This window comes from Aquarana catesbeiana, linkage group LG04 (genome assembly GCF_042186555.1).
Source record: "Aquarana catesbeiana isolate 2022-GZ linkage group LG04, ASM4218655v1, whole genome shotgun sequence".
Taxonomy (NCBI): domain Eukaryota; kingdom Metazoa; phylum Chordata; class Amphibia; order Anura; family Ranidae; genus Aquarana; species Aquarana catesbeiana.
The window spans coordinates 465194227-465207013 of NC_133327.1; the positions used below are offsets into that span (position 1 = coordinate 465194227).

At 41.3% G+C, this 12787-nt stretch overlaps 1 protein-coding gene across 1 annotated transcript in view; it reads right to left on the reverse strand.

Moving 5' to 3' along the window:
* Positions 1-1527: 1527 nt before the first annotated feature.
* IRF2BP2 (interferon regulatory factor 2 binding protein 2) overlaps positions 1528-12787 on the reverse strand; it is a 71864-nt gene continuing 60604 nt past the window's right edge. The window contains exon 2 of the mRNA XM_073627562.1: positions 1528-3043. Coding sequence (XP_073483663.1) covers positions 2325-3043 — 719 coding nt within the window. The 3' untranslated portion in view covers positions 1528-2324. The remainder of the gene's footprint in view (positions 3044-12787) is intronic.

Below are 12787 nucleotides of genomic sequence, written 5' to 3' on the forward strand. Positions count from 1 at the left end.
CGGAAGTCTGCGCTGAATACACAAGCCGGTAGCGCAGAGAAACAAGGCTCTATTCCATATGAGAGTGCAGAAACCACATATGGCCTGTACTGTAACTTCCCGTGCCAGACTAATACCTTTTTCCATGTGAGTGATTTTAATGGAATTGTATCATTAAATAATACTGTCTTACTAAGAGGCGCCTTTGCTGTTTCTTCTTCTCTTACATATTGGAGTGGCTTCACCTCCCTTCATAAGGCTGCCCTGCTAACAGACTGTTTACATCTCACGAAGAGCTTTTTATTGCTCAAAGGACTTTTTTTTAATGTGCATTGGGGTTTATTGTTTATATTGAAACCTGCGCTCGCTGGTTTTTGTTGTTATATTGCAAAATTATGGAGACTGACGTTTTTGAGAGCCATTTAAATTGTGGCTTTTTTATTTTAAATCAAAAATGAACTTTGGGAATGCCACTAGTTTGCAACTGAAAGAATAAATTTACTTTTGGAACAGAACAATGAGTTTCAACTGTACTTTCCCTCTGCTTTCCTATTAAAACTTAACACACTAAGCAGGAGAGCACAGCATGGTCAGTTCTCTAGCTGTGGTGAGAACTCAGCTTGTTCTCAACCAATGGTTGGTAATAAATAAGTGCAGCGTCGCTGTGTGAAATGTGTCTACCTGTACCTGTTTGCCTGTCCTGTGGGGTTATTCATGTTACGGATTTTACAATAAAGAGATTCATCACAACCTTGGTGTGCGGCCATCCATTCCTTTTATCCATATTGCACAGCTGGCGAGCCAAGGCTAGCACCCCTGGGAGGAGACCATTTGCCAGCCTACCTGGTTCCATCACTCACCTGGAGCGGTATTTTCTTTTCCTATTGTTCTCAACCAATGATCAGACTTGGATGCGAACAAAAAAATTGGATAGCTGCACTCCCACACGATGCAACACCAATATATTAAAGTAAACAAATGTCCATTAAAAACAACTACGCACAGACAGGCAGGGAGATGAAAAGTTTGGTGCATTTCAGACAGAATCCATGGTTTTGATAAAGCACAGATTTAGTGTTAAACGCGTCAACCTTGTCATACCCCTGTCTGTGCTTGGTTGTGTTTTTATGGACAATTGTTTACTTTAATAAAGTTGTATTGCATCATGTGGGAGTGCAGCCACCTGATTTTTTTGTGCGCATCAGTCTCTGTAAGCAGTGACAGGGTGTGACCATAGTTACTCACCTGTAAGCAGCGGAACTTTACAACGATCAGACTTGTGCTGACACTCCCCCCCTGCACAGCCGTTCACTGGGAAGCTCAGAGCGATGCCGTTTCTCCTCCCCAGCTCTTGTGCAGCTGAGAACAGAGGATATGGAATCACTTATAAAAAAAGGGGGGAAGGTATATATAATTTTTATATCCACACACAAATGTTTTGCCTTTCATTTCTATTTTAAACTGAATGGGTTGTTTTGCAAGGTGAGCATTTACAATCACTTTAAGTTCACCATTTGGACAATGAAAGCAGCTGCTGAAAAGTGGCAATACAAATTAAAAGTCATTTATTTCAAGATATAATAGCCATCTACAGCATTTAGGTATGGACTATATTTTTAAATCCATTTAATGGAATCTTGAGTTAAAAAAAAAAAAAAAGAAGTTTTGTAATTCTAAAATTTTACACATCCGTTATCAAAAGAGCATTTTTTACTATTCATTACTTAATTTTTATACTATCACATGGCTCATAACAAATAACTAGTATAACTGAACAGTGCTTTGGTGAACAAGATTTTTTTTTTTAATAAACATCACCCAGTGGTTCAAATTACATCAATAAATTTTACAATTAAAAAAAGCTTAATCTCAAAGAAAATGAGTAACCAGAGACAATTTACAATGTCATAAAATGTATTTGGCATTTTTAACAAGTGCATACAAATACAGCTAAAAGCATATCTGTTTTTCCAAGTGCTCTAAAAAAGCATCTCAAGTCACAGCCTACACTGAACAGTAACTGTCACTGTATAAGAACAAACACTTGCAAATATAACATTAAGAATACCTTTCTGATCAGTACATAACTTTGTTTTCAGGAAAGGAACAAAAAAAAAAACAAAAAAAAACAAAACAAAAAAAAAACAAAAAACAAAACATAAAAAAAAACACAACAAAAACACAATGTATTCAGAAATTAAGAAGTATACAGCGATGTTTAAGCAGTCTATACGTTGTGTGTGCAAATATATATTTTCTACATATCACACACACAAACACACTGTAAGAGGTTTAGTAAGATTATGGTGGCTATAAAGCAAAAAAAAAAAAAAAAAATTATACAGTCAAGAGTCCCTCTCCTTTTTCACTTTGACATCTCCAGCAAGAATTGTTGCAATTTCTCCCTGCATGAATGCCCATGGTACATTTGATCCCACCAGGGGACATTTTTCCCCACTTGGACAATACACTTCACCTGATGATCCTTGCTGTTTAATACTTTGCCTTGAACATGGAAAGCAAAATTTGTGAGAAGGTACTGAAGGGCACTGCACAAAATGTGTGTCCTCAAGACGCTCATGGCATAGAGTGCAACACAGTGGTATACTGTTTGGTATGGAAGAATCAGGAATGCTTTGGGGGTGCACTTGTTCCATTCCTGTATGAGAAGATGTCCCTCCACCAGAAAGTTGGCTTGGAACTTCCCTTGAAGCCATTCTTCTTTGGTTCATAGAGGAAGGTGAAGGTGGACTGGTGCTGTTTCTCCTAGTTGTAGAGTGAACCTGGTTGACATCTTTAGAGGCATGGCTACCACCAGCATTATCAGCCACCAGTATTAAGGCAGCCATTGGAGACTGGCCATTTTGTGCAGCTTCGGGTGGTGTGGTGCGGTTGGAATGAGGAGAAACCGTTGCAGGTGGGGATATGAATGAAGAACCTGTCATTGAAGAAATCTTAAGACCATCTGCTGCTGGTAACCATGACTGTCCTTCACCATTCATTTTAACAGAACCTCCTTCTTCAGGCTCTGGAGAGGTCTTTCGCTTCCGAGCTGCACGGGCACCTGTGGGAAAAACAAGTGATTAGAATGGAAATACTATACTTGAAATGGTTGACATCCATTTGGTATACACATGGTGACAGCCAAAATGTAAAATTCAGGAGTCAATCAGGCATTTTTTTATTAAGCTACCAGTGATATTTCATTCATAAAGTCACTTGGGACTATATATATATATATATATATATATATATATATATATATATATATATATATATACACACACACACTATATTTATCTATCTATATATATATAGTGCTCAGCATAAATGAGTACATTCCTTTTGAAATAAGATTTTAATATCTCATTGAACACAAGAACAACTGGCAAAATTTTAACAAAACTGAGTTTAAGGCCCCTTTCACACTGAGGCGTTTTTCATGCGCTTTTGGGCTAAAAATAGCTCCTGTAAAGTGCCTGAAAAATGGCTCCCCTGCAGTCTCAGTGTGAAAGCCCGAGTGCTTACACCGCTCCTGTCCATTAAAATGAAAGGGCAGTGCCGCCAAACCTCCGGCAAAGTGCTGCTACTGAGGGTTGTTTTAACCCTTTTTCGGCCGCTAGCGAGGCGCTTTTAACCCCTGCTAGTGGCTGAAAAGGGGTTAAAACGACCCGCAAAGCACCGCTTTGCTGGCAGTTCACCAGCGCTACCCATCCATTTCAATGGGCAGGAGCGGTGTATACACCGCTCCAAAGATGCTGCTTGCAGGAGTTTTGTCAACTGAAGCAACTCAAAAAAACATGAGCTTATTTGAGGCAGATTACAGGTGTTTTTCCTGCCTTTTACATTGGTGACCTGAACAAAATCGCGCGACTTTGAAACGGTCAGGTGTGAATGCAGCCTCAAGAGTGAGAGCTGTGCATGAGGTCACAAGCCTAGGCTTTTTACCATACAAGAAAAAGGAAGTGGGCTGTATAAGGTATTTACTGGCAGAAAATTTAAAAGTTTTACTATCCACAGTTAAAAATAACAAGGACAGAAGATTTAATAAATGGAAAGATGAAAAAAATGACTGAAGTTCCGCTTTAAGTATTGCTCCAGTCAAAAATGTTTTTATGATTTTTGGATCGCATAGGGAAGAGTTAACACCCCTGTAACAGAATTGAGCAATCGCATTCAAAATCATGTTAAATAGGAGTCAGTACACACCTGCCATCATTTAAAGTGCCTCTGATTAACTCCAAATAAAGGTCAGCTGTTCTAGTAGGTCTTTCCTGACATTTTCTTAGTCCCATCCTACAGAAAAAGCCATGGTCCGCAGAGAGCTTCCAAAGCATCAGAGGGATCTCATTGTAAAAAGGCATCAGTCAGGAGAAGGGTACAAAAGAATTTCCAAGGAATTAGATCTACCATGGAACACAGTGAAGACAGTCGTCATCAAGTGCAGAAAATATGGAACAGCAGTAACATTACCAAGAACTGGACGTCCCTCCAAAATTGATGAAAAGACGAGAAGAAAACTGCTCAGGAAGGCTGCCAAGAGGCCTACAACAACATTAAAGGAGCTGCAGGAATATCTGGCAAGTACTGGCCGTGTGGTGCATGTGACAACAATCTCCTCTATGCTTCATATGTCTGGGACATGGGGTGGCAAGACAGAAGCCCTTTCTTAAAAAAGCATCCAAGCCCAGCTAAATTTAGCAAAAACAACATCTGAAGTCTCCCAAAAGCATGTGGGAAAATGTGGTACGGTACCAAAAGATGTTTGGCACAAAAACAACACTGCACATCACCAAAAGAAAACCATATCCACAGTGCAGCATGGTCGTGGCAGCATCATACTTTGGGGCTGTTTTTCTTCAGCTGGAACATGAAATTATGAACAGTTCCAAATGCCAGTCAATAGTGGCAACAAAACCTTCAGGCTTCCGCTAGAAAGTTGAGCATGAAGACGAGCGTAATCATACAGCATGCCGACCCAAAGCATACATCCAATTCAACAAAGGAATGGCTACACCAGAAGATTAAAGTTTTCGAATGACACAGCCAGAGTCCAGACCTGAATCCGATTGAAAATCTGAAGAGGGCTGTGCACAGGAGATGCCCTCGCAATCTGACAGATTTGGAGTGTTTTTGCAAAGAGTGGGCAAATGTTGCCAAGTCAAGATGTGCCATGAGGATAGACTCATACCCAAAAAGACTAAGTGCTGTAATAAAATCAAAAGGTGCTTCAACAAAGTGCACACTTATGCAACCATATTATTTCAGTTTATTATTTTTACTTACCTTCACCTAAAAGATTTCAGTTTGTTATTCAACTGAGTTTATAGGTCACATTAAAAAGGTAGAAAAAGTTTTGAAATGATTAATCTTTGTCCCATTTTTTTAAACCACAGAAACCTGACATTTTAACAGGAGTGTGTAGACTTTTTATACCCACTATATACGGTGGGGGGAATATTGGATCCCCTGCTGATTTTGTGTTTGCCCACTGACAAAGAAATGATCAGTGTATAATTTTAATGGTAGGTTTATTTTACCCACTTAAAGTGGAGGTCCACCCTAAAAAGGGAAATGGCATTAAAATTCATAAAAAAGTTTAAAAAAAACATTCGAAAAAATGTTTTTTTTTTTTTACTTACCTGAAACCCCCTGTTGCTAGGCAGTCTTCCTAATCTGCCTCTTCCTATTCCGCGGTGCTTCCTCCTTCTAAGGTGAGCGGCCCCGTTACCTTCTGGGACATGTGTGTGTCCCAGGAAACGACGGGGCCATTCACAGAGTGCCACGCCGCTCGCGCATGTGCAGTAGGAAACTGGCAGTGAAGCCGCAAGGCTCCACTGCCTGTTTCCCTTAGTTAGGATGGAGGCGCCGCCGGCCGATGCGATGGACGGATTGGCCGGGGGGGGGGGGGGGGGGCGACATTGCGGGCTCACTGGACAGGTAAGTGTCCTTATTAAAAGTCAGCAGCTACAGTGTTTGTAGCTGCTGACTTTAACAAAAAAATAAAAAAACGGCTAGAACCCCGCTTTAAGGACCGAGCCTCTGAGATTTGTTGTTTACAAGTTAAGAACAGTTTTTTCGCTAGAAAATTACTTAGAACCCCCAAACATTATACATTTTTTTTCTAACACCCTAGAGAATAAATGGCGGTCGTTGCAATACTGCAAGAGCACTTTTTTTTGGAAAAAATACACTTTTTCGAATAAAAAAAAAATAAGACCGCAGTAAAGTTAGCCCAATTTTTTTTTATATTGTGAAAGATAATGTTACGCGAGTAAATTGATACCTAACATGTCACGTTTCAAAATTGCACCCACTGGTGGAATGGCGACAAACATTTATCCTTAAAAATCTCCATAGGAGACGTTTAAAAAATTCTACAGGTTGCATGTTTTGAGTTACAGAGGAGGTCTAGGGCTAGAATCATTGCTCTCGCTCTACTGATCGCAGGGATACCTCACGTGTGGTTTGAACACAGTTTTCATATGCGGGCACTACTCGCGTATGCATTCGCTTCTGCACGCAAGCTCGGTGGGGCGGGCGCGTTTCAAATTTTTTTTTTCTTTCTTAACTATTTTACCTTTTATCTTTTATTTTTACACAGTTTTTTTTTTTTTTTTTAAATTGTCACTTTTATTCCTATTACAAGGAATGTAAACATCCCTTGTAATAGAAAAAAAGCATGACAGGACCTCTTAAATATGAGAACTGGGGTCAAAAAGACCTCAGATCTCATATTTACACTAAATTGCAATTTAAAAAAAAAAAAAAAATTGTCATTTAAAAAAAAACGATTTAAAAAAAAAAAAATGGCCCTTTAAGAGCAATGGGCGGAAATTACGTTTTGATGTCGCTTCCGCCCTGCAATGACATGGAGACGGGTGGGGGCCCATCTTCCCCTCACTCGTCTCCATGCACAGCCTCCGAGAGGACCGTATCGTTTCCGCCGCTGCCGACGGCTCCAGTAAGCGGCGGAGGGCACTGGAGCGTGGCAGGAGGGGGGTCCCCCTCTTTCGCTGCCGATAAAAGTGATCTCGGGGGAATCTGCCGCAGAGACCACTTTTATCTTGTGCCTGACCTCCGGCCAAATACGAGGATACTGGGGTTATGGCATCTAGCTGGTGCCATAACAACGAAATCTGTCCTCAAAGTTAGGACGTATATCGGCATGCACTGGTCGCCAAGTGGTTAAACAGTGAGAGACAGAATAACAAAAAAAAAAACAGAAAAACTCATTTCAAAAAAGGTTAAAATTGAGTTGCATTTTAATGAGTAAAATAAGTATTTGATCCCCTATCAATCAGCAATATTTCTGGCTCCCAGGTGTCTTCTATACAGGTAAAGAGCTGAGATTAGGCGCACTCTCTTAAAGAGAGTGCGCCTAATCTCAGTTTGTTACCTGTATAAAAAAATACACCTGTCCACAGAAGCAAATCAGATTCCAATCTCTCCACCATGGCCAAGACCAAAGAGCTGTCCAAGGATGTCAGGGACAAGATTGTAGACCTACACATGGCTGGAATGGGCTACAAGACTATCACCAAGCAGCTTGGTGAGAGGGGGACAACAGTTAGTGTGATTATTCGCAAATGGAAGAAACACAAAATAACTGTCACTCTCTCTCAGTTTGGGGCTCCATGCAAGATCTCACCTTGTGGAGTTTAAATGATCATGAGAACGGTGTCAATGATCAAGGAGCTGGGACCATAGTCACCAAGAAAACAATTGGTAATACACTACGCCGAGAAGGACTGAAATCCTGCAGAGCCCCCAAAGTCTCCTGCTCAAGAAAGCACATGTACAGGCCCACCTGAATTTTTCTAAGGAACATCTGAATGATTCAAAGGAGAACTGGGTGAAAGTTTTGTGGTCAGAGGAGACCAAAATCAAGCTCTTTGGCTATGGCCCCAAGAACACCACCCCCATCGTCAAAAATGGAGGTGGAAATAGTATGTTTTGGGGGCGATTATTTGCTAAGGGGACAGGACAACTTCACTGCAACCCCACTGATAAATGGGGAGTACTCATTATGGTCAGGGGTGGGTAGTTGGGTCCCCCAGGGTTCTGTGCTGGGACCAATCCTATTTAATTTGTTCATAAACAACCTGGAGGATAGGGTAAACAGTTCGATCTCTGTATTCGCGAACAATGCTAAGCAGGGCAATAACTTCTCAGCAGGATGTGGAAACATTGCAAAAAAATCTGAACAAATTAATGGGGTAGGCAAACGAGATTTAATGTAGAAAAATGTCAAATAATGCATTTTGGTGACACGGGGGGAGAACCTCTGGGGGGATCTAGAATGGAAAAGGACTTGGGGGTCCTAGTAGATGATAGTAGAGCTGCACGATTCTGGCTAAAATGAGAATTACGATTTTCTCGCGACTCTCTCGCGGCGTAACATCATCTTTCACATTAAAACAAAAGAAATTGTGCTAACTTTACTGTTTAGTTTTTTATTTATTGAAGTGTATTTTTTCCCAAAAAACTGCATTTGAAAGACCGCTGGGCAAATACAGTGTGACATAAAATATTGCAGCAATTGCCATTTTATTCCCTAGGGTCTCTGCTAAAATATATAATATATATATATATATATATATATATATATATATATATATGTTTGGGGGTTCCAAGTAATTTTCTAGCAAAAAATATTGATTTTAACTTAAGAAAGAAGTATCAGAAAAAGATATAGACTTTCAGTGGTTAAACTTCCTGCATTTTTGTTAAAAGCTTGGCAGATTGCCTGAATTATTTGTTTACACAGAAGTTCTATCCCTTTTATCTAAGAAGGAAGTTAGTTACAATGTTTCAAGTTTTAAACTTGGCAAACTGCCCAGATGCTTTCTTTTGACAGCTGAGAGAGCAGATAATCTCTCCACTTGTTTATATGAAAGAATCGGCAAACTCAGCAGGAGAGATCGTCAGTGGGGGTGAATCGAGATCACGATTTATTAACGATTAATTGTGCAGCTCTAGATGATAGGCTCAGCAAAGGCATGAAAAGTCAAGCTGCTGCTAACAAAGGAAACAGAATATTGGCATGCATTAAAAAAGGGATCAACTCCAGGGATAAAATGATAATTCTCCTGCTCTACAAGACTCTGGTCTGGCCACACCTAGAGTATGCTGTCCAGCTCTAGGCACCAGTCCTCAGGAAGGATGTACTGGAAATGGAGCGAGTACAAAGAAGGGCAACAAAGCTAATAAAGGGTCTGGAGGATATTAGTTATAAAGAAAGGTTGCGAGCACTGAACTTATTCTCTCTGGAGAAAAGACGCTTGAGAGGGGATATGATTTCAAATTTACAAATACCATACTGGTGACCCCACAATAGGGGTAAAACTTTTTTGCGGAAGGGAGTTTAACAAGACACGTAGCCACTCATTAAAATTGGAAGAAAAGAGGTTTAACCTTAAACTATTTAGAGGGTTCTTTACTGTAGTGCCCTGTACACACGGTCAGATTTTCCGACGGAAAATGTGTGATAGGACCTTGCTGTCGGAAATTCCAACCGTGTGTGGGCTCCATCACACATTTTCCATCGGAATTTACGACACACAAAGTTTGAGAGCTTGCTATAAAATTTAAATTCCAATCGTGTGTACACAAATCCGACGCACAAAGTCCGACACACATGCTCAGAATAAATTAAGAGAGGAAAGCTATTGGCTACTGCCCCGTTTATAGTCCCGACGTACGTGTTTTACGTCACCGCATTTAGAACAATCGGATTTTCCGACAACTTTGTGTGACCGTGTGTATGCAAGACAAGTTTGAGCCAACATCCGTCGGAAAAAATCCATGGATTTTGTTGTCGGAATGTCCGATCAATGTCCGACCGTGTGTACAGGGCATAAGAGAAGCAAGGATGTGGAATTCCCTTCCACAGGCGGTGGTATCAGCGGGGAGCATCGATAGTTTCAAAAAAAAACTATTAGATAAGCACCTGAACAACCACAACATACAGGGATATACAATGCAATACTGACATATAATCACACACATAGGTTGGACTTGATGGACTTGTGTCTTTTTCAACCTCACCTACTATGTAACTATATAAAAAGGACAATGGAAAGGGCCATGTACCATCAAATCTTGGGTAAGAACCTCCTTCCCTCAGCATGACAATAACCCAAAACACACAGCCAAGGCAACAAAGGAGTGACTCAAGAGGAAGCACATTAAGGTCCTGGAGTGGCCTAGCCAGTCTCCAGACCTTAATCCCATAGAAAATATGTGGAGGGAGCTAAAGGTTTGAGTTACCAAACGTCGGCCTCAAAACCTTAATGACTTGGAGAGGATCTGCAAAGAGGAGTGGGACAAAATCCCTCCTGAGATGTGTGCAAACCTGGTGGTCATCTACAAGAAACATCTGACCTCTGATTGCCAACAAGGGTTTTGCCACCAAGCACTAAGTCATGTTTTGTGAAGGAGTTAAATACTTATTTCACTAAAATGCATATCAATTCATAACTTTTTTGAAATGCGTTTTTCTGGATTTTTTGTTATTTCGTCTCTCACTGTTAAAATAAACCTATCATTAAACTTATAGACTGATTATTTCTTTGTTCTTTATACACACACACACTAGCTCCCAAAAGTGAGTACACCCCTCACATTTTTGTAAATATTTTATTATATCTTTTCATGTGACAACACTGAAGAAATGACACTTTGCTACAATGTAAAGTAGTGAGTATACAGCTTGTATAAGGCCCCTTTCACACGTGCAGACCCCGTATGTCTGTATTTCATCCATCCGTTTTCGGATGAAATACGGACATACATGCATCCCTATGGGATAGCGGGTGTCAGTGGATGGTACATCCGCTAACACCCGATATCATCCGTTCCCGCTATTGTCCGATTCTGCAGACGGAAGAAAATCCTATTTTTCTCTCCGTCTGCAGGGCGGATCGGATGAACACGGACAGACGGTCCGGTCCGTGTTCCTCCGATCCCCCATAGGGGAGAGCGGAGATCTGACAGGGTGGTCCCTGCACAGTGTGCGGGTCCCGCCCTGTCATCCGCCAGCTCAGCTGGGGAAACCGGAGAGATCCCCGCTGCGCAGCGGATGTTCACGGGTCGGATCAACTCGTGTGAAAGGGGCCTAACAGTGTAAATTAGCTGTCCCTGAAAAATAATTCAACACAGCCATTAATGTCTAAACCGCTGGCAACAAAAGTGAGTACACCCCTAAGTGAAAATGTCCAAATTGGGCAGCGAAGGATTGTTAAGAATACGTAAATATGAATGTCCACAAGTTTGATAAACACTGTGGTCAAAGGTATATCAGTAGTGTTTCCATAAGTGTCCATTTTCATTAACTGTTGAGCTTAGTTCCTGTTATGCCATAAAACTTAAAGCGGAGTGCCACCCAAAAGTGGAACTTCCTCTCCATTTGTCTCCCCCCCTCCCCTCCAGTGCCACATTTGGCACCTTTCGGGGGAGGGGTATCCTGTCCCCATTTCCGGGAGTCCGGGCCGCGGCGAATTACATCACAGCTCGGATCCCTCCTGCTCCGCTGGGCCAGTAGGAGCGCAGCGGTGCCTCGCACATGCGCAATAGAAACCCGGCGTAAAGCCGTAATGCTACACTGCCAGGTTCCCTTACCAGCAATGGCAGCGGCAGCACCCAACAGCTGATGGAAACATCAGCTGCAGTGCCGACATCGCTGGACTCCAGGAAAGGTAAGTGTCCTATTATTAAAAGTTAGCAGCTGCAGTATGTGTTACTGGCCTTTAATTTTTGCAGGGGTGGGCAGACCACCTCTTTAATTCAAGGGAACATGTGGAAAAATTTACATTAGTTTATGGAGACAGTTATTTGCATGAAAAAAGAAAGAAAGAAGTGTATTCTGAATACATAGTGTCACCAATAGGCCCGCTAACTCTCCTGGAGTCAAAATAAATACAAAAGAAAGATACTTAACCCCTTCCCGACCAGCCGCCGCAGTTGTACTGCGGCAGATTGGCTCCCCCGGGCCAAACAACTGTCAGTCGGTGCGCCTTTTGACTACTAGGCAGCGCCACGCCTGAGCTGATGCGAGTGCCTGGCAGGCGGGATGACTGCTGGGCACCCGCGATCGCTCGTGGCAAAGCGAGCACCGGGATCCGGTAAACACACAGATCCCGGTTCTCTCAGGGGAAGAGACAAGACAGATTGTGTGTTCATACCAAGTATGAACACCAATCTCTCTCTTCCCCTAGTCAGTCCCATCCCCCTACAGTTAGAACGCACACTAGGGAACACGGTTAACCCCTTGATCGCCTTCTAGTGTTAACCCGTTCCCTGCCAGTGACATTTATACAGTAATCAGTGTTTTTTATAGCACAGATCGCTGTATAATTGTCAATGGTCCCAAAAATGTGTCCAATTTGTCTGCCGCAAGATCGTAGTCCCCCCCCCCAAAAAAACTAAATAAAATAATCGCAGATCACTGCCATTACTAGTAAAAAAATAATAAAAAAAGTTAATAATGATAATAAAAATGCCATAAATCTATCCCCTATTTTGTAGACGCTATAACTTTTGCGCAAACCAATCAATATATGCTTATTGCGATTTCTTTTTACCAAAAATATGTAAAATACATCAGCCTAAACTGAGGAAAAAATTAGTTTAAAAAAATAAATAAATAATTTGGGATATTTATTATAGCAAAAAGTTAAAGATAGTTTTTTTTTTGTTTTTTTTTCCAAAATTGTCACTCTTCTTTGGTTTATAGCGCAAAAAATAAAAACCACAGGAGGTGATCAAATACCAACAAAAGAAAGCTCTATTTGTGGGAAAAAAAGGG